General features: G+C 41.6%; 1 protein-coding gene across 1 annotated transcript in view; it reads left to right on the forward strand.

Annotated features, from left to right (window-relative positions):
* Positions 1-10,125, forward strand: part of NEK11 (NIMA related kinase 11) — a gene marked incomplete at its 3' end in the record, with an annotated part of 108,896 nt that extends 98,771 nt beyond the window's left edge. Inside the window, 11 exon segments of the mRNA XM_082654641.1 lie at positions 122-149; positions 152-204; positions 3,283-3,321; positions 3,325-3,335; positions 3,337-3,393; positions 5,164-5,257; positions 7,881-7,883; positions 7,885-7,942; positions 7,945-7,988; positions 9,700-9,814; positions 10,022-10,125. Of these exon segments, the coding sequence (XP_082510767.1) occupies positions 122-149; positions 152-204; positions 3,283-3,321; positions 3,325-3,335; positions 3,337-3,393; positions 5,164-5,257; positions 7,881-7,883; positions 7,885-7,942; positions 7,945-7,988; positions 9,700-9,814; positions 10,022-10,125 (606 nt within the window).
* Positions 10,126-26,831: the final 16,706 nt, after the last annotated feature.

The raw sequence follows: 26,831 nt of genomic DNA on the forward strand, positions 1-26,831 counted from the left end.
TTGACTTCAAGCCTCAGACACGGGTCAGTAGTACTACACATCAGAAAAGGTTACTGGTCATTTTATGCCTCTTCATCCCTGAAGAGTCTTTAAGGTATGTTACGGCTGTTCTTTTTTTCAGCACCTGATGTGCCAATATTCGGAAATGACCTGGAAGACAAGAATTTGAATCGTCAGAAGGAGGCAGCTTATATAATTAATGCTGTGTAAGTAATTGTTTTGTTTTTAAAAAGCCCACTGAGTGTAAATGTTAAATGCATTTGTCTTAAAAAATATTAGTGCTAAGCTGACAGCATGGAGTATCCTAGAATTCACTTAAGTCTTGCCAAGAAATTAAGGAGCTTCAGTAACTTGACGTGCCAAAGTCCTTCGCCCCAGGTGGTAGTAAATTGAAATCATAAAAGTTTAAACCTCTGCACAGCTTACAGATCTGCAGGGTAGCTCTGCAGTTGCATTGTAAGTATATAGAGAAATTCATCTCTCAAACGTTTAGTGATATTTATGCTAATGAACATTCAGATTAAGCATAAATGGCTTTCACACGTTGGTTGTTTAACAGGAACTGGCAGAGTATCTGTTGAAAAGCTGACACTGTAGAGTCCTGGGACAATTGAAAATAAGCCAAAATTTACTTTCTTGAGATATACATAAGAACTAGAGAATGTGTTTCACAAAGAGCCATAATTTTTTCCTGATCTCATTTGTCTCTCCTACCTATTCAAACTTTCTATGCCATAACTTACAAGAGCCCAGAATACTAGGTTATGTCAGAACAGCCACGTACAGCTGTGCAGGCTGTGTACTGCACAACTCCAGGGGGCACCACTGATAAGACCAAATCTATAATTTTGCTGAAGAAATGTTATTTAATTTTGTTCCAATGAGAATGACAGTCCCTCCCAGAGCTGTGCAGGGCAGTGAAGTGAGAATGGTAGCCCTCATCAGCTTGATCTTCAAGGCCAAATTACACAAATATGCTTCTCTAACCCCCAGTCCAGTGGTTTCTCAACTGTGCCGTGTTTGTTTTCCATCCCCACATTCAAACTGAGGGAACTGGTCCATCAAAGGTATTCAGTCTTTGTTTAATGCATGATCTCCAGTTAAAATACCCTGCAACTCAGGAGATACATCTTTAGGCATGCCCCTATAACCTAGTTTTCTTGGGTTACTACCTATTTTTTTCAGGAATGCCTGGAACTTCTCATTTTATTTTATTAACAAGATATGTGAGAGTAGTAGGTATTTTATTTTTAAAATACTGGACTAACTTTAGCTATCATTTTGCACTGCAGTTTTGAAACAGTTTGCCTGACTGTGCTTACAATTATAGTGTGCTTGAATCCAGTTCTTCGGATGATCTTTCACATTATGAGATATTGATTTCAAATCGTCACTGTTATTTTCAAGATCTATGACTGTTTTGAGGGGCTCTATCTGGTTTTACAAAATAAAGCATGTGTATTCCTGAAAACTGCATGGCCCCTGGAGGCTCTGGTCTGAACTGTATTCCAGAGGGATGAGAACTGCCTACAGAGCTCATTACAGTTTCCTCATAGTGTTTCTTTCTTTTATTTATTTATTTTTTTTTGTGGTACGCGGGCCTCTCACTGTTGTGGCCTCTCCCGTTGCGGAGCGCAGGCTCCGGATGTACAGGCTCAGCGGCCATGGCTCACGGGCCCAGCTGCGCCGTGGCATGTGGGATCTTCCCGGACCGGGGCATGAACCCGTGTCCCCTGCATCGGCAGGTGGACTCTCAACCACTGTGCCACCAGGGAAGCCCTCATAGTGTTTCTTTTTTTTTTTTTTTTTTCCTGTGTACATATATTTTAATGTAAGTGGGGTCATCTTACACATTTTAAAACTTGAATGTTTTTTATTTAACAAATATATGTATTTTGACAATTATTCAATCTAAGTATATGAATATACCCCAGACTTTTCATATTGTCCCCTCCTATGTACACTAAATATAAAGATGAAAATAGCTTTATTTCTGCTTAAAGAAACAATACTATTTTTAATGTAAAATATTCAGACAATACCAAAGATGAAAGAAATAGCTAAAAAGCAACTGAAATCTCGCCACACTGAGATGATCCCCATTTTGGTGACTAGTTAAGGCTATTCCTTTAAGTATTCACACAAGTGTAAACATACACCCATATCTACCACATACATGTTTATAATATTTATCAGTGGATTACATACAAGTTGATTTTTATCACAAAATTGTTTTACTTGTGCTTGGGGATTTTTATCCTCCCTCCCTGTCCCCCCCTCATAGTGTTTCTTAAGGAGGGAGTTGAGTGCAAAAGGCATTCCGCTATTGGCCCTAACCAAGCCAGGCACAGAAGCAAATGCCATTGAGAATGTGGTTGCACACCTTTCAATACATGGTTAATGTAAGCACATTTCTTTAACTGAAGAAAGAAGCTCTCGAATAATATTGGCTAACATTTTCAGGGGTAATGACCATATGCTTTGCTCTGTTATAAGCTCTTTGCATGAATTAACTCATTTAAACTCACAACAACCCTACAAAGTAGGTACTATTATTATTATTATTTAAACAATCATAGAGAGGTCAAGTAACTTGCCCAAAGGCATACAGCATGTAGCCTGGGAGCTAGGATTTGAACCTAGAGAATGTTCTTAACTGTGCAATTAATCACTATGCCATGCTGCCATAAAAATACCTACTGTATGAAGCCTAGAAGATAAGGCATATTCAATAACTTTTAGCTATTATAATACTACCATTTTGGGATACTTTTATATGTCAGGCACTGTACATACATTATCTCATATAATACTCAGGATAGCCCATTCTTTATGGATGAGAAAACTGGGGTTCAGAGAAATTCAGTAACTTGCCCAAGGCTACAGAGCTAATGAGTGGTAGAGATGGGATTCAAACCCTGCCTAATTCCAAAATTGTGTCTTATCCACATGGTTGAATTAGTCTGCCAGTCTATTTACTCCTTAATGGCCAAGATCCTAATTTGTCTTGCACTATGAAAAGCAGTCATAGGCAATGAAATGAACAGAAATTTGCAAAGTACATAATTTGCTTTTAAACAAAAATCTAGTTTAAAAAATATTGCCAATTAACCACAGTCCTTCTTGGCTAATTACCTACCCAGAGTTTATTAGTTTTCACTTGGCATGTCTTGAGATGCTTTTCCCTTCTCAGTAGTGTAATGATACTTCTGTAAAATACTTGTTTAATTTTTCTGAGCATGTTTGGGATGGGTTGCACATGGGAATCTTTATTATCTATAGGCAGAAAAAATCCAGACCCTGCGGGCGCTGTCTGAGGTATAGAAAATGACACCGAGAGAGGATGCGGCTGAGGAAGGTCCAGGCAGCTGATGAGGAGGCCAGGAAGCTAAAGTAAGTGAACTTCCCTTAGTGCCCTGGGCCCTGGGCTGCTTCCCAGGGCTCTAGAGGAACTTGCTGAAGAAAAGCAAAAACCACAACAAGAAAATGCACATATTTATCAGTTTATTCATTTATTCATTCACTCATTCCCTCAAAAGATGGTTATTGAGCCATAGATGGTTATTGGATGCCAGGCACTATTAATAGCAGGCTTTCAGTCTTGTGTGAAAAGAAGGATTGAATATCAGGGAGGTTATTACGAATGAAAATATAAGGTCAGCCTCCAGACGAAGCCTCTTTGTTTTTGACACCTTCTGTACACAGCACCGTGAGGGGGTGATAAGGTGGCCTCACTATTCTGTCCACACTCCCCAGGTGTTTGCTAAACCCCTCTGCCCAGAGCCCTGGCTGCAGGAAATTGCTGGCTTTAGGAAGGAGCCTGGAAACAACTCTGTTTTGTCAGGTAAAGCCCTTCACAGGCTGCTCTGGGCATGCTGCTGGTGTGAGAAATCACAAGTGTTTAGAGTTTACACATGAAAAGGGGGTTCCAAAGAGCCCAAAACTCCCAATTTCTCAAAGACTGATTTTTCAGCTGGTATGTGACCCAATTGCCTAATTTTTCTTCTTCTTTCTTCCTCTGCCAATTTTTTGGTGGCTTAGAAGCCCCAACAAAGAATTAGAGGGACAAAAAAAGACCTGAAACTCAAATCTGTCCAATGTGATATCATTCAGTGTTCAGTTGGAAGACATGTGCAAACCAGTACACCACTAAGTGTGGATTTTGCTGAAGAAATATAGTCAAGAAAGTTGTTTGGACTGTTGCATCAACTCACAGTCCCAGATCTATTTCTAACACCTCAGGAATGGCGATATTTCCAGGGTACCATGGTTCATGTCATTGGCTGAGGGTGAAAGGAAAATTAAATCTCTGACAGGAACAGATTAAAAACGCAATTTAACAACTTGCACATTACAATTTATTTTTCAAATTAAAACTATTTTTAATATGCAAAAAAGTCATAGATCTACCTCATGGCATTTAATATTTTTGTTATTAAAGGCAATGATTTTTAAATAAGTTTGTTCTTGATTTTATGAATGAATTGCATTGGAGTGGTTTTGATTATTGTTTCTAGGATTTGAGAAAGGTCATGTGTTTTAGGTAGAAAATGACTCCATTGTCATGAGGGTTATAATGTACCCACGTTATAGACACGAAAATTTGACTACAGGGATATTCAGTGATTTTTCAAGAAATCTAAGTATAAATTAGCATACAAGTAATCACAAGAACTCAAATCTTTCCTCCAGTTTAATAGCAGGTCTATTAAATTCAACTCTTCTATTGTAGAGGAAACAGAAAATGTCTGAGAAAAATTCCCCTTCACAGTGGCTCTCATATTCTTTTCCATAAATTCTTTGAAATGCAGGTCTGTTTTCCACATCTATGGGTTTGTTACCCAGTTATTCATATGTGTTGGGCTCTCTCCTGAGCATCAGAGACACACTCCTGTCCTTTGTCAGCACAGGCCGAGAGCACACAGGAATGGCACCACCCTCTTCCCCTGAGTTCTGGGTTCTTGAGGGTGAACAAAGAGCCAGCATCCTGCGTGCTTTAAAGGAAAATCGAGTGGGGCTGCACCGCACTCACGTGATGAGGGAGAGACCACAGGCCTGGCTGCCCTACACCCCAGTCTGCCTTTTGAAACAGGGATCACACTTGTGTAACGTAGATGTGGTTTTAGCAAATTGCAGCTCTTTTTCTATGTTCACTTTATGCAGAAAGATTTTGGAAGAAAAATATGAAGAAAACAACAAACAAATGCAAGAACTGAGATCTCGGAACTTGCAGCAGCTGACTGTGGATGTGCTCCACGTGAGTGCGCTTCTGTTTTAAATTTTACAAAAGACCTTTTCTTGCCTCAGATTCTTCAGATTCATGGGGCCAGTTGGGTAGTAAAAGGGACAAGGTAGGGAAAAAAAGCGTCCAGACCAACTCTGCCCAATTCCAGGCTGGACTGGGATTTGTTTTAGAACGTAGGCCAACAATTAGTGATGGCACTAATTCAAAGCAGCTGTACCAAGTGCCTGCTGTGTAAGGATGACTTAATCTGCATTGAATGAACAACTGAAGAGTTAAAAGTATGACTCTGCAGAACAAATGTGTGTCTATCTAATTTTGAATTTCAGCCGTGCTATTGTTGCTTTACTTCTTTAGTCCACTGTTCTTTTTCTGTCTTATTTTTCGTTCTTTCCCTCTTTATTTTCTGTCTCCCATCCATATCATCGTGCGTTGTGTTAATAACCCCTTTCAAACTTTGGAGAATTATCATACATATCCAATAATAGGGTTGCAGACTCACATGAAATGCACCCCAAATTCATGTCCTCTGCATCCCAAGCCTCTGAATACCATCCCCTAATGGTTAAAAATATCTTCATTGACCTTGGTGTGGACTTTGATACTTAAGGTAGTCTTTCTTCAGGGTTGTATTTGGATAATAGACATCAACACCAACCTCCTAGCTCTTTGGTAAAAACAATTTGGGAAGGAGTCCTTTTTATGGAAAACTTTATTGTCTCAAATTCTGGTTATTTGTTCATTGGTCATCCCTGTATCTGAGGGAGATTCTTTCCTTTAGCAGGAAGAACCAAGCCCCTGAGGCTGTGGGGATGATCCCTGAGGTCTGGGGATGCTCATTCTACTGTAGCTCAGTAATCACAGGGCTCTGCACCCTGGGGTGTGCCGGAGCCCTGGGCAGAGCTCACTCGCAGACAAGGCAGAGCGTGGGAACATTGTTTTCTGCCTCCCTCTGATTGGTGATCCACTTTTCTCAATTACTTAGTGGTTGGGAGTGCTTTAGAGTTCTGAAAACCCAAAGTTGGAGCAGATGGGGGCCCAGCCTACATTGACCTTAGGAATCTCTGTCCATCAGGCCCTTTAGCAAACAGTATGTGGGTGCTGACGCTGCTCCATCCCAACCCCTGTTCTCCACCATCTCTTACTCCCAGGGAGGCTGGCCTCAGAGGTGTAGGGGTGGGATGGTTCCTGCTCACAGAACCTTAGGGTGGAGAAGTTGCCAGCTGAGGGGCAGCAGTGTCAGACCCCTACTCGGGGAAGGGTCTTGACACCACCAAGCCCCCTGCAAACACTGAACACCCTCCTTCAGCTCCCCAGATACTTTCGAGGCCCTGAAGTGATGACTTGTGGAGGTAGGTCATCTTCCCCTCAGGATTGAGACTGCAGATTCCCGCACATCCCCAACAAGAGTCTGGCATGATGATAAGAATTCTGCATTTGTTAATATATGTAAAATACTTGTTTAATCAGATGATAAAACCAGGACATTTTTCTGGAATGCTCAGGGTCCCCTGCTTCTAAGGGATTTTACCCCCAGAGATTGGAAATTGAGAAGTACAGATGTGATAATATTTTGTTTTATAAAGCCTAAATAACTTTATTCTTAAAGTTAGCATATGGCAAATAAAAATGTAGTTTCAAGTACGATCTTACATTTTAATGTCTGATAACTTCCTTAACTTCTTTGCTTTTCTTCATTGGCCTTAAAAGTAATCATTTCTGTGTTCTTTTTCATTTCCAATATGATTACTATTAGCGTGAAGCAACAACACTGTATGAGGTCTTGTCCCTTCTATAAATTAGGGCCCTTGGGGGATCCTAAAGTCACTTAAGGTTTTATTAGCTCTATATTATCCTACAGAACATGGGAGTCCAGATCTTGGCCCAGTTCAAATGAGGAAAGTGAGGATTTCACAGAGATTTTATGAAGTCCGAACTCATAACCTCCACAGTGTCTGCCTAGTTTCTCCCAATTCCACCCCCGTCCATCAGCAAGGAGCAAAGGCAGGAGGGAGGTGCCTGCCGCTGTCTTGACCAGAGATGGTGCTTCATTCTTTGGTCATGTAAGATTCAGTATCACCAACATCTTTGGTTCTGAGCTTTCCAGAAGCAAGTTTCCTAAGTTGCATATTGATGTAGGCAGGAAGTGCTCCAGGCAGCCCCTGGCTCTTGAAGAGAAGACCCTCCCTGGGCTGATTCTGCCCAGTGCGCAGCGTTGTTCAGCATCACAGGTCTCTCGCCCTCCTTTGTGCAGTTACATCAGCCATTTCCCTCTGACCCATCAGTAGCATCCCACTTTCTCTCTTTCAAATGTCACCGCCTCTTCAGGAGAACTGTCTTTGACCTCAGTCTACTAGCCCTTCTCCAAATTCTTATGTTTTCTAGCAATGCTTCTCAAACTTCAAAATGTACCTGAATCACCTCTTGGTCTTGTTGAAATGTAGATTCTGATTTGGCTGGTCTGGGGTGGGTCCTGGGATGCTGCATTTCTAACAAACTCCCTGGTGATTCCTATGCTGCTGGGCCAGGACCACACACTGATTAGTAATGGACAGAAATTGGGTTTCTTGAAAGCAGCTTCAGATGAAAGAGGATCTGGAAAAGCCATGATGAGCGGACCTTCCTATAATCTCTTTAGGAAAAAAGAGCATTTAATGAGAATTGAAGAAAAGGAGGGGCAACCTGAGGGAAGGCTTTCTTGTTACCCCTAGAGGAGGTTGGAGAGAGGAGGCCAGGCAGAGAGGAGACCAGTCTGATCACATTCACAGGCACAGGAGTGAGGCAGGCGTAATATATTCAGAGAACGAAGGAGGGGGAGCTGATATTTTGCAGATGGACTGAAGGGTCTAGACATCTCATGGAAATGCATCAGTGAGCTGAAAAAGATGAAATACAATGTGAGAAATAAGTTGGATTAATTGGATGCAAGAGGCTAAAGAAAAACATGATTAAGAAGGAAAGAAGGAAGAGGCACACGTTCCCGTCTGCCCAGATGCACATTTGTGGTTGAATTTCTTCCTCCTCTCGCTGGGGCTCTGTTCTTTAGTCCTCTTCCTTCTGTCTGGCTGGCTGAAGCAAACCTCATTATATTTCAAAAGCAGTTGTAGGAGATAGAAACACAGTTAGGGGAGAGACAGGCTGGCTGTGTCACCTCTTAAATGTTTTAACAATTCTTTGAGGCGTTTAGGAGAGTGGCTTGCTTTGTTTTTCAGAACCTGACTGATGGGGCCTTTTACACTGGAAGGCATTTTCTGCTCCACTGAATTTGGACTTTGAAATCTTGAAGCGTAGTTGACTGTGGAATCATGTTGGCACCATTTCTTTAAAGGATGGTAGCTTAAAACAACTAGATACCACGATGCACACACTAAGCCCAGTCTTTCTTTTATCCTGGGGTGTATGCAGGTGTGATGGTTTCTGTGAAAATTGTGTGGCAGATCAGGCCTCCAAATGTGAAACAGTCCTGGGGATCAAAGAGCAGATCAAGTCTTGCTCCTTCTAAGAGAAGCAATTATAACAATTCTGTTCTCTTCAAAGAGAACCTCAGAAAATCAAAGTCAACTGAGAGTCTAAATACTTGTTGTCAAATAATTTCTGAAGTGCACACAGAGGCACATTTCGTGCAGTCTCTGCTTTTTGCACTATCAGTGACCCTTTGAAATTTGGAGCCAGTTTCACCTCCTGCAACAATTATTATACAGTACAAAAAATGGACTTCTTAAAAGTATTTTATGACTGTATTTCCACAGATGCCACATCACGGTGTAGCACAGCTATGTTTTACTTATTCATTTAAGATTAGTTTGAACTTTCTCCTTTTGATATGAAGATGCTCTTGGAATAGTTCTCCATGAAAGCCATTTACCCAGGAAAACAGGTCAATTCAGCATTAGCTCTGGGTGGCAAGTACACACACACACACACACACACGCACACGCACACGCACGCGCACACACACACACACACACACAGAGTGATTAGTTGACATGCCTATTGAAACATTTGAGAAGTTTAACTTTTATTTTTTTGAAGTGGAGACTCTTTCATGTAACCTCTTAGATCTCTTTCTTTAAGGAAATTGAAATTCATAGAATCACAGAGCTTTTAAAGCTGGAGGAGAGCTTTAAAAGACATTATTGAAGCCAACATCTCTAGTCTTGAGATGAGGAAGCTGAGTAGGGCTGGACATCCTGCCCGCCTCACCCTCACCATGACCCTGACACTCAGGCCAAGGGAGGTTATATGATTTGCCCAAGGTCACCTGCCGAGTTAATTCAGAGCTGTTCCTCTCATTCCAAGCTGCCCTCTTGAGATTTGAAAATGTTATCATGTTTAAGGGAAAGGATTAGGTGGGCTTTTGTTTCTAAGTCATCTTCTAAACAAGAATATTGTTTCATTTGTGGTAATGCTGTTTCCTCTGATCAGCTTCTCATGAATTGTTCATTACCTTCTGCAAGGAATTTGATGACTCAGCTTCAGAGAACCTGCCTGAGTCTCAGCCCATTCCTTCCCTGGACCTTGGCACACTTGGGTCAAGTGTAGAGGACACCGTAGCTGACCTTGGAGATCACGGTATAAGTTTGCATTAGCCTGCAGAAGGCTGCTCTTGGATGACATGTGCGTTGGTGAGGCTGACCCTCCAGTGAGCCTGGCCGGCCTCTGGGAGAAGCCTTGGGTGTATGTGGCCACCTTCCATCAGTTTGCCAGAGCTGGGCTGTGGTGGTGAAAAGCAGAGAAGCCGAGGGCTTTGTCCATCCTCTCTTGTCTTCTTTGTCATAGCGAAGATGAGCTGGAAACTCACACTGGATGAGGGACCTCCGCTTATACATGAGTTAAACAGCATCACTACTAACATGTGTAAGACTGTGAATGCTCTGAAGTAAGTTGTTTCCCTGGCCCTCATGAACCAGAAAAAAAGTGCTCAGAGCTGTCAGCCAAACTGGGGAGATATGTCATAGCCCAATGGTATCAAACACGAGTTTTAGAGTAAAAAAGCTGGCCCTATCAGGGAAGACCCTGGCAACAATCTGTCTAGGTCTCAGTTTCCTTTACCATGAAACAAGAATAAAGCAAATTAGCTAAGGCCTGTGACATGCTCTCAGCTCCATGCCCAGCACATGGTAAAAACCAAAGAGAGGGAAGCAGTTCATGACTCTGAGGGGCAGGGCTGGGAACGTGAGACCTTGAAGTCCTGTAGGGCCGCTGACAAGTGTCAGGAACATCATAGGCACTCAGTGAACATTCTTTGAGTGAATGAACGTGTGGATGAATGACATGTTGTCTCGACCTCTGAGAAGCAGATGCCAAGACGGGACTAGAAGTACAAGGATATTATTAGGGGAAATGTCTGCATAAAAGGAGTTAGGAAAGGAGCTAGGAAAGGCTGAGAGAACTGTCAGACCGCAATTCGAGTCTCATTCCAAGTGAAGAGAGAGGTTCGCTGGATGAGCCCTAGTTTGTGAGGCAGTCAGAGGCAGCCAGGACGTCAAGAAGTGCCTCAGGAGACTCAGCTGTCGGAGGCTGCATGTCTCTGCTGCGGTGGGCCTGGGGTGGGGATGGCGGAGGGGTGTGGTAGCCTCACTCTCCTTGTGGATGAATGTCTTGAGGTGCATCCTCATGGCTGGAATTCTCTTTGGCAGCAGCTGAGTTCTCTTTCCAAAGAATGGAGGGAGTGAAACTTGGATTTGGCTGGTCATCTCAGCCTAAATTTGCTTTCGATGTCTTCCTGATGGAGCTGTTAGAGCTCATGCTGCCTTCTTCAGCTGTGAGGAGACTAGGACCTGATGCTCTTCAGGTTGCCATTTGCCAACTTTTGAAATAGTGTTTTGGAAGCCATCTGGTAACGGGTGTTACTGGCAGACAAATATGTGTATCAGATGGATTTGCATTTAGACTCTTTTCAGGTATTTCTTTTATTTATTTATTTATTTGTCTGCATTGGATCTTAGTTGCAGCACGTAGGATCTTAGTTGTGGCATGCAGAACCTTTTCGTTGAGGCACGTGGGCTCTTCATTGCAGGGCGCAGGCTTCTCTCTAGTTGTGGTGCTTGGCCTCTAGAACACACAGGCTCAGTAGTTGTGGTACATGGGCCCAGTTTCCCCATGGCATGTGGTATCCTAGTTCCCTGACCAGGGATGGAACCTGCATCCCCTGCATTGGAAGGTGGACTCCCAACCACTGGACCACCAGGGAAGTCCCCAGGTATTTCTTTAATACATTATTTGTTATTTTCCAAAGGTAAAATTTGGAAATGTAGAACTGTCCCCTGGGTCTTTCTTTCCAAGGCTATAAAACCAAGGGCTCGGCAGGCCTTTGAGTAGCACCGATATGGACGGCCTGTGCACTGCTGGAGGGCCATCGCCATCTAGAAAGAGGAAGCCCTAGGACAGGGCATTTAGTGGGTGGCCTAGGATCAAGAGGCCTGGGCCCAGCCTCCAGATTTCAGATAGGAAATGGTACTTATTTCACAGATGAGAAGCCAAAGACAGTAGGTAATTTGCTCAAGGACTCCAAAGTTCCTGCTTTCTAGTGCAAGTTACTCCTAAGCTATCTCTGACCACAGAACTGCCGGGATTCTCAGGCTGGCATCCTCCTTACCTTGCCCTTTGTCTTCTGTCAGGAGGTTTTGGTATGACAGACCATGTGTTGAGTTACCAGCCAAACTGGAAGTGGGCCAATCCACTCCTTTGCCCACCTTGTTCACACTGTAAGGAAACTACTTAGACGCCCATTATAAGCTGTGAGAGCCAAAAACACATAGTAGTTTTAGGTGGGCCAAATGCCTTGTAAAATACTTTAAACATTTCCCTTATTTTTTCCTCTCTGTAAATTCATATTTTCTAATTTCTATTCTTTCTTAAATATTAAATTGAAAAGGGAGACTATGAAGAACTATGAAATGTAGCCTTTGGGTTGATGATTGGTTAGATGGTGGGTAACTGCAAGATGGTTAGTGACCTCATAGCTTAATCATGAAACTTTGAGACGGGAAACTTTAATTTGTTGATGAACTCTGAAGTGGTTAATTATTACCCCCATTTGCTTTGCCTTATACAAGATTTGACTCCAAATTTTCAGCACCCAGAGGAGGTTGTAATTTATTTTTTATCTAGCTTGTATATGTAAAATAAAATTACACAATCATTTTTTTTAAGCTCCTGCAGCAAATGTTTAATCAGTTTTAGATGCTGAATTGGGAAATTCCCTCTGGGATTGAGGAGTTAGTTGCAGAGAAACAAGACAGGGTGAGGCATTATTTACATCTACATCTGATATGCATTTAGTTGACAACAGCTGATTTAATCTAGCTGAAGTCATGGATAACCATTATAATCAAATGAGAAAGCATGACTGGAATGTTGAAGAAATTATTCCTATTTAACTCCTTATAGGTAATGTTGATGATTACTTGCACATTAATTTTTGCCAGGAGCTTCATTACACTCTAGCCTTATTTTTAGCAGCTCACAGCTGAGTTTCAGAATAGCATTTCTTGCAAAGCTGGAAGAATAGCCTGGGACTCAGAGGCCCCAGACCCACCCAGAGCATGGCTCTCATAACGCAGAGGTTGCACTGGTGTCGGTCTTGGCTGCCCACCCAGATCCTGGCCAGCTGTCACTTAATTTCCTTTTAAGCCACTCTTTGAGCAAGTCCTGAGCCCCTCACTGTGCTCAGAGAAAGCTTAGACCTCAAGAGGGTCGTAATTTGCTTGCTCGTAGGAAGCCCACATGCCCTTTTTTAGTTGTAGGCTAGCCTATGACTTATGGTGCCATCTCTTCCCTTTAAATGTTAAGGTGATTTGAACTCTGTCAGACAATGATATATTTTTATTGTTTTAATTTAAAAAAAGAAAATGTTTACTTACTACAATTCCACTTCTAGATAGTCACCAAGAGAAATGAAAACATGTCTACAAGAAGATCTGAACACAAATGTTCTTAGCTGTTGTATTTATAGTACCAAAAAGTATAAACAAGTCGTGTCAATCAGCAGGTGAGCGGATAAACAAACTTGTAGTTTATCCATACAGTGTAATACTGAGCAATGAAAAGAAGCAAACTATCAACACACACAAGTGTGGGTACATATCAAAACACTGTGCTGAGAGACAGAAGCCACAAACAAAAGAATTCCTATGGAATATGTTTACATATAAATATCGTACAAGAGAGGATGCATGGGAACATTTTTATATATGTGGATATGTGTTTATCTATGTATTTCTGTGAAGTTCTAGAACTAGCAGCACTTATCTCTAGTGATAGAAATGAGGCCAATAGTTGCCTGGGGATCGTGGTGTTGGAAATCGACTCCAAAAGTGCACAAGGAGCCTCTTGTGGTGCTGGTTACCCAGATGTATATATTTGTCAAAACTTATTGAACTCTATACTTTAAATGAGTACATTTTATTTTCCATAAATTGTACCTCAGTAAGGTTGATGAATTAAAAAAATATATTGATAAAATATCCAGAAAAAAAAAAGGAAAAAGGAAGCATGAGTAATGCCTATTAGCCTACATTTTAGCTAATGAATGGCTGAGAGAGACTGGCCTGAAGTTGTGGAGCTAGAAGGCAATCAGGAGGATCTCTAGATGTTATCTGGGACACAGAGTCCTTAGTCCAGGAAATGATCATGGGTTTTCTTCTAATGTCAACCGAGCAGCATTGTCTTCCACAAGGAGTGTTAATAGAGTTTGGGGTCTTCTCTCAGGAAGTGAGAAGATGAGGGGCTGGAATCCCTTGGCTACTCTCTCAGTCTTTTTGGTTGGAGGGCCCATGTTGGTGTGGTTGGGGACCCATACCAATAGGTCTAAGAGGACCTAGGACCCACAAAAGCAGCCTGAGATAACAGAACAAAACATAACAGCCCAGACTCCAAACCCACCCAAGACAGAGACGCTGCTGGGTCTGCTTGCCTTGTCAGCCCTTGGAAAAGACGACCACGTGCTGGAGGCCATGTCCATGTTTCCAGATGTCCCATCACTTCCAGAGCTCTAACCATCTTAGAGACTTGATTGATGAATATAAATTGATGGTGGTTTGTTTCATATTTGTCATGTATTCCACTGAGTTACATTTATGTTTCCTACTGACTCTCACATTTACTCCCAGGAATAGGCCCTTGCAGTCACTCCCTAATTTTCTGAGCTCTAGAGGATAATTAGAATGAAGCTAATATCGAATGAAGGTGTGCTGATTCCCCACCCTGAGGCATATTTAATAATTCAGAGTGCTTCTTCTGCATGATAAGCTGGGTAGGTACCTCTGGTTGAAATTTGAATGATTATATACCAATTGAAAAATTGAAGTGGATGCAGAATAACACCTGCCCAATCAGCTACTTCACTGTTGTGTCCTAAGCAGGCATAACAGAAATAAGAGGAAAATCAGTCCCCACAACATGGACCTCTCAAAAGAACATTCTCAAAATAATGTTCTCACCTGGAAAAGCTGTATGTGGATTCCATGATCCACCCCTTAGCTAAACATAAATTAGACAGTAGTTATTAACCTAAGGGTTCTGCTGGTAGAGCATAGAGCATCTGTTTTTGTTTTTTTTTGCCCTGCCCTATCATGGTTCAGGTTTGGAATGAATCAATTAAGCAGAAAATTAAATAAGCATCCATCATGGCTTTAAGGTAAGATAGGCACAAAATATAATAGGCCAAAACCTCCTATAATATGTGCTTCAGACAGCATTTTGGACATACCATGGTGTGGTTTTCCTTTAGTCATTGAAATTGTTTTTCATGCATGCAATTAACACAGTTGTGCTCAGGGCTCCTGCACATCACCCTGGAGAGTATTGTCATAATGCCCAAGGGAAGCTAAGAGGCCATAGGAAACGAACACAGCAATACTGGACAGTGCCTACTTCCAGTCACATGAGTGTCTTTGACTCATATGCTAAGTTTTTGTTTAAGTGATTGAAATATTCTGCTTTGGTGTTAAGGCCAGACTTTAATTTAGCTATTTGTAATAGGCATTTAAATTTGTCCTCTCCGATCTTTGTAAAGGGGCTTTCTGTTCTGTTTTGTGGCAGTGAGGGCCTCCTCACTATCAGCTCTAGATTCGCTTGTCAAACTTTCATTTTTTTCAAATGAAATAACATATATCCAGAAAAAAAAAAAATAACAAAACCTTTCTGGCAAGGAACTACAGCAGTATCTAATTCCTTTTGTCACTCATGACTAGCAGCATTTTCCATTGACTTCTCTTTTTCTCTTGCTTCTAAAAAAGAAATTTCAAAATAGAAAAATAGGAAACCTACAAAAATATCCAAAATGATTGTCATGTTTCAAAGTAGTATGTCTGTGTGTGAGCAGTAATATGAATTTGACTTACTCTTAAAAAACCCATTTTTCCATGTTTGTCTTCAGAATGTTTGTGATGTTGTCAGCATTTAGAGCTCCCCAGCTGGACTCGTTTCGTTTCCGAGGTTGCAGGATGGGGTCTTTGTAAATTCCCCTTGCTGTTCTGTGCATTGGCATCCACGTGTCAGAATGCATGTCATACGAATCATGAATGTGTAGTGTGACCCTACACACCCCACTTCACAGCTGACCTTGACCATCCTTTCCTGCTAACTCTGGACTTGTTTGGGTTACTTTTTCTGGCATGGCTCCTTTTAATTATTAATGGGAGTGTCCTCTTACTATTAAAGATGAGCCGGCTAAGTACAGAGTTGTAGATGAGTTTAAGATGCCTGCTATCTTTCACTACATTTGGCACCTGGACGTTTGGGGTTGTAGAGATCAAAGTGACTTTACTCTTTTTATATCTCAGATTAATTTTCTCTTTTGAATCTAGGAAAAATGAGCAAACCCAGCTCCTCTCCCAGCTTAACTCCATGTGGCCTGTTTTCCTGGCTTCAAACAGCTTGGAATTAAATTAACTCCCCTCTTTCCCTCTACCTTCCACCTTCCCACAACCCCATTTTAAGATATAATTTGACAGTTTGCACAAGCAGTTGCTTATGACATGTGGCCTCTATACATTTGGCCTCCTTTTATTTGTGAGATTACACATTTTGAACAAGGCTAAGCTTTTTGTGTTTATGGTGTCCTGGATGAGAAATTTTAGTGGTGTACTTGAGAGGGCTAGAAAGTGACTACTGGTTAAGAAAAAGCAGGTTTGGGGAAAAAATTTAAATGCTTTAAATTGAGCTTTGTGTTGTTGATGAAGAACATGCGCCAGTGCCCTGGCTGTGCCGTCGTGTTCATAGGCCATGTTCACACCTGCTCCTGGGAATGCCAGTGTTCTTTGGCACCATCCTGATGTCATTCCATACCTTGCCTCCTACTTTTTATTCAGTAAATCATACACCTACATTTTGTTGATCTCAGCTCAAAATTCCACCCAGTAGGCATCCTGGTGAGAATATATGTTTTCTATTGTATTGACAATATTCATTGATTCACATTTGATGATACTCCTGAAAGGCATTCACATACAGGCGTGTGTCACAGCCCCGCAGCTGAGAGCTAGTAAGCCGGTCCCTCGCTACTTAAAGCATGGTCTCTGCACTCATATTACTACCGTCCTGAGGACCTGTAAGAAATGCAGAATCTTAGACCACATCCTAGACTTGCTGGATCAGAAGATGCAAAATCCCAGTAATTTGTCTGCACATTAAAGTTTGAAGAGCACTGGGCTAGGCTGTAAGTTCAGTGAGCATGTGGACCATGGCTTCTGGTTCATCTTTCAGTTTTTTTTGTATTTCCATGACTTTTAAAAAAATTGTAGTTGATTTACAATGTTTCAGGTATACAGCAAAGTGATGCAGTTACAAATGTGTGTGAGTGTGTGTGTGTGTATGTATACATATATACTCTTTCTCAGATTCATTTCCATTATAGTTTGTTACAAGATATTGAATATAGTTCCCTGTGCTATATGGTTTATCTTTTTATTCTCACTTGCAGACATGCTGACTGGCTCTGAGATGATGCTTGGTAAATATTTGTTGAATGAATGACTAAATCTAGGGGGAAAATCCTATAAGAACACTAATGCTTTTTGTCATAAACAGCATACATTTCTTGCACAGATTAATTCAATTGGGCAAACAGTAGAATAACAAGTTACCAGAAGAGGCTAATTTGTGTGCATTGGTGTTCACCTATAATTTTTGTCTCCTTCTTCTTAAGGGAGATTGCAGTCTAATTTTCCCAGATGGATACTGGAAAGATGAAAAATAAAGGAGGCGTTTTGGAGACCTGGGAATAGAAATCCTCCATGTCTGCTTTTTAAGTAGCCTAGCCTTTTCCTCTTTCTTTATAGATACTCCTACATTTAAATAATCTCCCACGGAAGCCACCAAAGTGCCAAAAATATGTTTTCTTCTTCTGCAATAATAATAGATCAGTATTTCGTTTAATAAAATGGTCACATCACCATAAGGTAATCCTCCCAGACTCCTTAACATATTTGCTGAGTGTATTCCCATTAACGGGAATGACGGGGATTTGGGAAGCATAGTCTGTGTCACAGGGGCACACATCTCGTTTGCATCCACTTAGTCTCTCCATGGAATCCATGGCAAACTTTATGTGTGACAGTGTGAGCAGACATTTGTTGGTGGATTATTCTTTCTTTTTTAATAGCAGGTTTGGTCGGGCCCCCATACGAAAATACTTTTCATGGTTGGTGGGTTGGGTCCTCTGGGAAACAGACCCCAAGACTGAGGTAGAAGTACAAGAGATGTATTGAGGGTAACGTCTGCTGGAAGAAAAATGGAAGGGGATCAGGAGTAGGCAGAGAGAGTCTGTGATGCAGGTCTGACACCTGGGAAAGGTAAGCAGGAAGGAGTGAGAGGGGTAGAAAGAGCTTCAGACTTCATTAAAGTTCTGAGACAGCCTCCATCAGCCAGATGGGGAGCTTCTAGATCAAAGATTTCCCATAGAGGAATCTTGTGTTGGGCAGAAATGTTGTGCCTTACCATCGCCACTAGCTCCAGCACTCAGCAGGACCCCAAGATGCTGCAGGTGGAGTCTGGCAGCCCACTGCATGTGCTGCAGCTAAGCAGCAAGTTTGTGGGAGGAGAACTGAGAGACACTCTCCGTAGATGCCACAGCAGTAGTTCATCTGAGTCATCCATATGCCTGAGATGACAAAAAATAGTATTTGGATAAACAGCCTATAGTTCAATACTTTTCTCTAACTTCAAGTAACCTTACCTCCAATATGTTCAAAGTAAGAGTGACTGAAACTTCTGGAATAACCACAGATATTTCACAAAACTCCACTGGACTGGAAGCCATGAGTGTATTGAAAGAGGTTTGGAGCCAGACTTTATCTTTTCCCCGCTTGTGTCATTTACCAGCTGTATGAACTTGGGCAAAAAATTTATATTTCCAAGCCTCAGTTTTCTCATCCATATAATGGGAGTAATAGTAATACCCAATCTTTGGGGGTTAAGTGAGGAATAAATTAGATGATACATAAAGAACTTAGCATAGTACATGAAACATAGAAAGCGCACAACAATCTCTTACTGAAAACATACCACGTCAAAGCAAGTTGCAGTATTTTCTCAAGTTCCACATAAAACCTTTGCAATTGGTGATGAGATAATTCAGTTTTTAACCACCCAGGAGACCTTCTGATTATAGTTTATAAGCACCTTCACTCTATGAATTAAGTATGATTTGGAATACAATACTTTTTTTGCTCTAGTTTTTGCATATGGGAAATGTAAAATGACTCAGGCCCATTAGTTCCCCCTGTCAAATTATGGCCTTAATTATGTCCATCTGGACCAGTTAGTTTAGCACCAAGAAAAATTAGCTTCTTTGTCAAGACCATAGGCAGCCCTCAGAGCCAAAGCTGAGTCTCTACAGATATGTATGTTCTCCTGTTCACGGGTCAGGAGTGCCGTTGTTATACCAGGAAAGAGAACCTAGGACAAAGTTACTGCTTTAAAAGATGCTCCTTTACCAGCCATCTTGAGCCTGTAAACTGGCAGCTAAAATTTCTAGCTATTTTCTCTAAAAACATTATAAATGTAAAAATATTTTGTGCTAAGGAGCATAATAAGGACAAGAATATACATTCTTTTTTCCACTGTAGTCTCATTTGGGATTTAGGCCAAACTCAGTAGATCAAAATAAAGAGCTTGGTAGGCATAACTATATGACTTTTACAATGAAATATTCAAGTAACGCATGCAGTTATTTTTTAATTTAATTTTACTTTTTTGTGGTACGCGGGCCTCTCACTGTTGTGGCCTCTCCCGTTGCAGAGCACAGGCTCCAGACGTGCAGGCTCAGCAGCCATGGCTCACGGGCCCAGCCGCTCTGCGGCATGTGGGATCCTCCCGGACCGGGGCACGAGCCTGTGTCCGCTGCATTGGCAGGCGGACTCTCAACCACTGCGCCACCGGGGAAGCCCACATGCAGTTATTTTAATGGAACTCTCTGCTCTGGGTTTGTAATGAAATGAGGGAGCTTTTCTGAATCACAGGGATTTGTTCTGTACTCTACCACGGAGGTTGTATGTATGAGTGACCTCCTGGTTTTAGACAAGTTGCTCTGAATTCTTTCTATTATTTTCTCCTTTAGTTAGAATATAAAGGAATTTCAGCAGTCTGCTTTTCCATAGCATAGATTGCTAAACTAGGGAAGAGCCTGTGCTCATTTCTAATGAATGTATGATTTTCCCTCCCTAGGGCTGGCTGCACATGGAATTAGAATATTCCAGATATGATTTTATGTGCATAGTTAAATCATTTAATTCTTACCACAAATCTGGTGAGATAGGCAGACCATATTTATTTTAAAGAAGGGCATGTATGTCCTAGACGTGACATAGTAGCTTGTTCAAAACAGTGTTTTTGGATATTTTATGTCCAAACAACTATAAGGTATCTTCAGATATGTAAACAACTATAAGTTATCTTCAGATATTTTCTGAAATTTGTAAGATATTTTCTTAAAGTAATAATTCTAGATTATCCTAGTAATAATATGATTCTCAATTCTCAATCCTCTTTTTAAGTGGGAGAGTAAAGCAGAAGCTGTGGTTAGAGGCCAGGGTTGCTTACACCTTGGGTCTGCCCCTAGAGTGGGCTATGCCTGTGATGTCGCTCATCATATCAGAAGGTGGGGGGTTTGGAATGGCTGCTTGAAGGGAAGGGAAGGCAGGCTGGCTGTGACCCTCCATGTGAGAGGCCGAGGCTCAGGCTTCTCCACGCTCAGAAGGGAGCAGGTCTTAATAGTCTGTGTCAGGCTGCCTCACGCACAGGAGGCTGAGGAGGCCACCTGGCTCCTTAAGTCAAGTGCCCTTGCTCGTATGTATTCTGAGTCAGGCTTTTCAAACAGGCTGCTCACTGAAATCCCTCATGAAAAATGTAAAACACAAACGCCATGGTCTCTGTCTTCTTAGGCTCTGGTTTACATCAGTGGTTCTCAACCGAACATCAGAACCACCTGGAGAGCTTGCTAAAATGCAGATTGCTAGCTTGGTGGCATGCAGGAGCTAGCCTGCGTGGGCTCTCAGAGCTCATGGGTACCTCTTCAGCCAATCTCGTGTCCAGTGATCGCCTGAAATCTGCTATGCTGAATATTTACACCAGGAGCATTGGCAAATGCTACTAATCAGTGCTTCTCTTTCATTAAACCCTCACCAGCACACCAGGGTGGGACCCCATCCCCAAGCTTTTGATTCAGCAGGTCTGGGACAGGGCCCAAGAGTCTGCATTTCTAACAAGTTCCCTGGTGACACTGCTGCTGCTGGTTTGAGGAGTGCACACTCAGAAGAATTTGTCTAAAACTATGCTGTCCAGTTTGATAACCACTAGCCCATGTGGTTATTTAAATTTTGATAATTAGAAGTAAATAAAAATTTAAAATCTGTTCCTCAATCACATTAGTCACACTTCAACTGCTTAAACTAATATAATATTATATGTCTTTTATATCTCAATAAAACGGGGGGGGGTGGTGCTTTAAGAGTCCCATGAGGTTAGTGGCTCCTGTGCTGGACCACACATTTCTAGACTGTTTCGTCATTACAGAAAGTCCCATTGGACAGCACTGCCAAAGGATAAAAGCTGTGCACCTAAATTGTTTTTAAAGTTCCACAGGTAATTCTGGTGAGAAGCCTGGTTCAGTGATCACTACAGTTATTAAATGTTGATCTTATATTTCAGTTCTCTAAAAATCAAACTCACAAAAAATTCTCTATTGCCCATTTTCTAGTTCTTACTAGGGAGGAAGGATCAGTTTGCTGACATTCTTAAATACTGACAACACCTATTAATGACCCTTTTTTATAGCTGAGGACACTGAAATGCAAAGAGGTAAAGATAGAAGAAGTTTTGAACTTGAACTGGGATCCAGCCCCAAGCCCATAACTCTTTCACTCCAGAGGTTTCTCCTCTGTGTTGTGACAGCTTTCCACTAAGGAGACAATGTTATTACAGGTGTTTGGTGATGGTATCATCTCCAGATCACATCAGGGCCCAGGTCTGAGAGACTGTTATCTTGCCTCAGATGAAATGTATGGCAATCGAGGCCCCGGATGTCTTTCAGATTTTATCTAATAATTCCCTCCCAACCAGTGGGTCATATCAATGAATCAGGAGTGTTCCAACAGCAGATTACACAAGACTAAAGAGGAAATAGGATTTAATTAGAGATGAAGGGTCAGGTGAAATCGTTAAGAGTCATTAGTAACATCTGTGGAGCAAGTCACCAAAACCTGAGTTCATGAGGCCTCGATAGGCAGATAGAGACTTGATGGTGCGGCCAGCAGAGAGCTGGCCTGGGATGCCACCACGGTAGGTGTGTTTCTTATGTGTTGCTGGGTGATGATCTGTTTGTTATTGATACATAGCCTGGAATGTAGAAGTGTGCTTTGTGAGTTACTGTCTCCAAGGTGCTTGTGTGGCCTAAACAATATCCATTTTATTTCAGTTCCTATGTGACTGAGATTTTGTTTTTTACAGTGATCAAAAAACTAGCCAGCAGTGCTTCTTTTCCCCTGAAAGATTTATTATAATAGACTTTATTTTCTTAAGTGGCAGTTTGCTTCCCTGAGCTTCAAAAGCTGTTGCCTTATCTATTCTGAAAAAATAACTTCAAAACTACTTTTCCTCCCTTCTTTCTGGGCTTTCTTTTAGGAATTCTGGAATTCCTCCTTTTAGGAATTTCCTATTGCCATTATCTTTGTACCTTCATAGGTACCATTATATTCTGGCCTTTGTGGAACCTATATGCAATGGGTTGTGTGTGGCATGGACAGTAAATAAGATAAATATGTAAAACAGATAGCACGTGGGAAAGTGATGAGTACTCAAGAGGACAAATGATGCAAGAAGGGGGAAAGGAAGCTTCAGGGAGGGGTTGACATTTTAGATGGGCCACAATGTTGAGTTTTGAATAAAGACTTGAAGAAAGTGGGTGAGTGGGCCATTCGGCGTCTTGGGCATGAGTGTTTCCGGTAGAGGAGGCATCAAGTGCAAAGTCCAAGGCAAGGGTCTGCCAGGCGTCTTCAAGGAGCAGCAGGGCCAGTGGGCTGGAGGGAGGTTGTGAGGAGTGGGGCAGAGGGGGATGAAGTCAGATTATGGGATACACGGTCATACAGGGTTAGACATGCTAAGTAAATGAGCCAGACACAAAAGGACAAAAATTGCATGATTCCACTTATATGAGTGACCTAGAGCAGTCAAATTCATAGAGAAAGTAGATGGTGGTTGCCAAGGGCTGGGGTAGAGGGGGATAGGGAGTTATTGTTTAAAGCATAGAGAGTTTCAGTTTGGGAAGATTAAAAAGCTCTGGAGGTAGATGGTGGTGATGGTTTGCACAACAGCGTGAATGTACTTCATACCATAAAGTTTACCAAATGTACACTTTATGTTAGTTTACCACAATAAAAAGCTAGTTAAAATTATAAATATAATTTGGAGTCAGGCTATGTCGAAACTTGAGTATGTTAGTCTAAGAAATAGAAACTTTTCTTACAAAAGGATGGAAGTCCACTGAAAGGTTTTGAGCAGAAGAATGAAAATAAATACACAAAAAGCTCATGCAGCTCAATATCAGAAAAACAATCAAAAAATGGGCAGAAGACCTAAATAGACATTTCTCCAAATGTCTCCAAGACATCCAGATGGCCAAAGATCACGTGAAAAAATGCTCAACATTGCTAATTATTAGAGAAATGCAAATCAAAACTACAATGAGGCATCACCTCACTCCAGTCAGAATGGCCACCATCAAAAAGTCTACGAACAATAAATGTTGTGGAGAAAAGGGAACCCTTCTACACTGTTGGTGGGAATGTAAATTGGTGCAGCCACTATGGAGAATAGTGTGGAAGTTCCTTAAAAAACTAAAAGTAGAGCTACCATATGATCCAGCAGTCCCACTCCTGGGCATATATCCAGAGAAAACCATACTTTGAAGAGATATGTGCACCCCAATGTTCATTGCAGCACTCATTATTCACAATAGCCAAGATATGGAAGCAACCTAAATATCTATCAACAGATGAATGGATAAAGAAGATGTGGTACATATATATGATGGAACATTACTCAGCCATGAAAAAGAATGAAATGATGCCATTTGCAGCAACATGGATGGACCTAGAGATTATCATACTAAGTAAAGTAAGTCAGAAAGAGATAGATAAATACCATTTGATATCACTTATATGTGGAATCTAAAAAAATGATACAAATGAACTTATTTACAAAACAGAAACAGACTCACAGACTTAGAAAACAAACTTCTGCTTACCAAAGTGGAAGGGTGGGGGGGGAGGGGTAAATTAGGAGGTTGGGATTAATGTATACACACTACTATATATAAAATAGATAATCAACAAGGACCTACTGTAGAGCACAGAGAACTCTACTCAATACTCTGTAATAACCTATATGGGAAAAGAATCTGAAAAATAATTGATATGTGCATATGTATAACTAAATCACTTTACTGTACACCTGAAACTAACACAACATTGTAAATTAACTATACTCAATATAAAATAAAAATTTAAAAAGTAAAGGGGATTAGCTCAAGATGGCAGAGTGGAAGGACTTGAGCTCACCCCTTCTTAGGTAGACACCAAAATCACAACCAACTGCTGGACAGCCTCGACGAAAAAACACTGGAACCTACCAAAAAAGATACCCTACATCCAAAGGCAAGAAGAAGCCACAAGACAGTAGGAGGGTCGCAATCGTGATAAAATCAAATCCCACACCTGCTGGGTGGGTAACCCACAAACTGGAAAACAATTATACCACAAAAGTTCCAACACTTTTCAGGAGTGAAAGTCCTGAGCCCCACGTCAACCTTCCCAGCCTGGGGGTATGGCAATGGGAGGAGGAGCCCCCAGAGAATCTGGCTTTGAAAGCTGGGGGAAGCAGAAGCTCCATTCTTCTAGGGCACACACAAGGTTCCATGCACACCAGGACCCAGGGGATAAAAGCAGTGACCTCATAAGAGACTGGGTCAGACCTATCTGTTAGTATTTGAGGGTCTCCTGCAGAGGCAAGGAGGCAGCTGTGGCTCATGGCAGGAACAGACACTGGCAGCGGCAGGTATGGGGAGTACTCATTGGTGTGAGCCCTCCCAGAGGCTGCCATTAGCCCCAGCCTATAACCTGTAGGCTACAGTCCTGGGATGCCTCAGGCCAGAAAACCAACAAGGCTGGAACACAGCCCCACCCATTAGCAGACAAGCCGGTAAAAGTCTTCCTGAGCACAGCCCTGCCCATCAGAGGGACAAGACTCAGCTTTACCCACCAGTGGGCAGGAACCAGTCCCTCCCATCAGGAAACTTGCACAAGCCTCTTAGACAGCCTCATCCACTAGAAGTCAGACAGCAGAAGCAAGAAGAACTACAGTCCTGCAGCCTGCAGAATGGAAACCACGATCACAGAAAGTTAGACAAAATGATATGGCAGAGGAATATGTCTCAGATGAAGGAACAAGGTAAAACTCCAGAAGAACAACTAAGTAATGTGGAGATAGGCAACCTACTGGAAAAAGAATTTAGAATAATGACTGTGAAGATGATCCCGAAGATCTCAGAAAAAGTATAGAGGCAAGGATTGAGAAGACACAAGAAATGTTTAACAAAGACCTAGAAGAACTAAAGAACAAACAAACAGAGATGAACAGTACAATAACTGAAATGAAAAATACACTAGAAGGAAGCAGTAGCAGAATAACTGAGGCATATGAACAAATAATTGACCTGGAAGAGAGAAGAGTGGAAATCACTGCCACGGAACAGAATAAAGAAAAAAGAATGAAAAGAAATAAAGGCAGTCTAAGAGATATCTGGGACAACATTGCATTATAGGGGTCCCAGAAGGAGAAGAGAGAGAGAAAGGACCTGAGAAAATATGTGAAGAGGTAATAGCTGAAAACTTCCCTAACATGGGAAAGGAAACAGTCACCCATATCCAGGAAGTGCAGAAAGTCCCAGGCAGGATAAACCCAAAGAAGATCATGCCAAGACACATAGTAATCAAATTGACAAAAATTAAAGATAGGGTTTCCCTGGTGGCACAGTGGTTAAGAATCCACCTGCCAATGCAGGGGACATGGGTTCAAGCCCTGGTCTGGGAAGATACCTGTGCTGCAGAGCAAATAAGCCCATGAGCCACAACTACTGAGCCTGTGCTCTACAGCCTGTGAGCCACAACTATTGAAGCCCGCATGCCTAGAGCCCATGCTCCGCAACGAGAGAAGCCACTGAAATGAGAAGCCCGCGCACCACAACAAAGAGTAGCCCCCACTTGCCGCAGGTAGCGAAAGCCCGTACATGGCAATGAAGACCCAGCACAGCCAAAAAAACAAAAATAAATAAATTAAAAATTATATAAAGGCAAAGAAAAAATATTAAAAGCAGCAAGGGAAAAACAACAAATAACATATAAGGGAACTCCCATAAGGCTATCAGCTGATTTTTCAGCAGAAACTCTGCAGGCTAGAAGGGAGTGGCATGTTATATTAAAAGTGATGAAAGGGAAGAACCTACAACCAAGAATACTCAACCCAGCAAGGCTCTCATTCAGAGTTGACAGAGAAATCAAAAGCTTTACAGACAAGCAAAAGCTAAGAGAATTCAGTACCACCAGACCAGCTTTGCAACAAATGCTAAAAACATAAAATAAAGATGAATTGTCACAGGGGAAAAAAATAAAGCATATCACTACTGAACAAAAAAGAAGAATGAAAATAAAAACCTCCATTTGTAGGCAAGGTGCGGTGGAAAACATTTTACACTGGTTACCTCTAAACCCATACAGTGCTATATGGAAGACATGATTACTTCCGTTTGATTACTTTACTTTTTAACTGTTTATTCTGAAATAATTTTAGACATACAGAAAACTTGCAAAAAATAGTACAGTGAGTTTCTGTATCCCCTTCACTCAGCTCCCCTAAAGTTAACATCTTACTTAGCCAAAGTACAGTAATAAAAACCCGGAAAAGTAACAATACTGTTAACTAAATACTAATCTTATTCCAGTTTTACCAGTCCCCCCCTCCCCAAAGGTATTTATTGTTGTGTCTCCTTCAACTCCCTCAATCTGTGACAGCCCTCAGTTTATCAGCCTCTTTC

This window comes from Grampus griseus (assembly GCF_964374135.1).
Source record: "Grampus griseus genome assembly, chromosome: 5".
NCBI classification, from domain to species: Eukaryota; Metazoa; Chordata; class Mammalia; order Artiodactyla; family Delphinidae; genus Grampus; species Grampus griseus.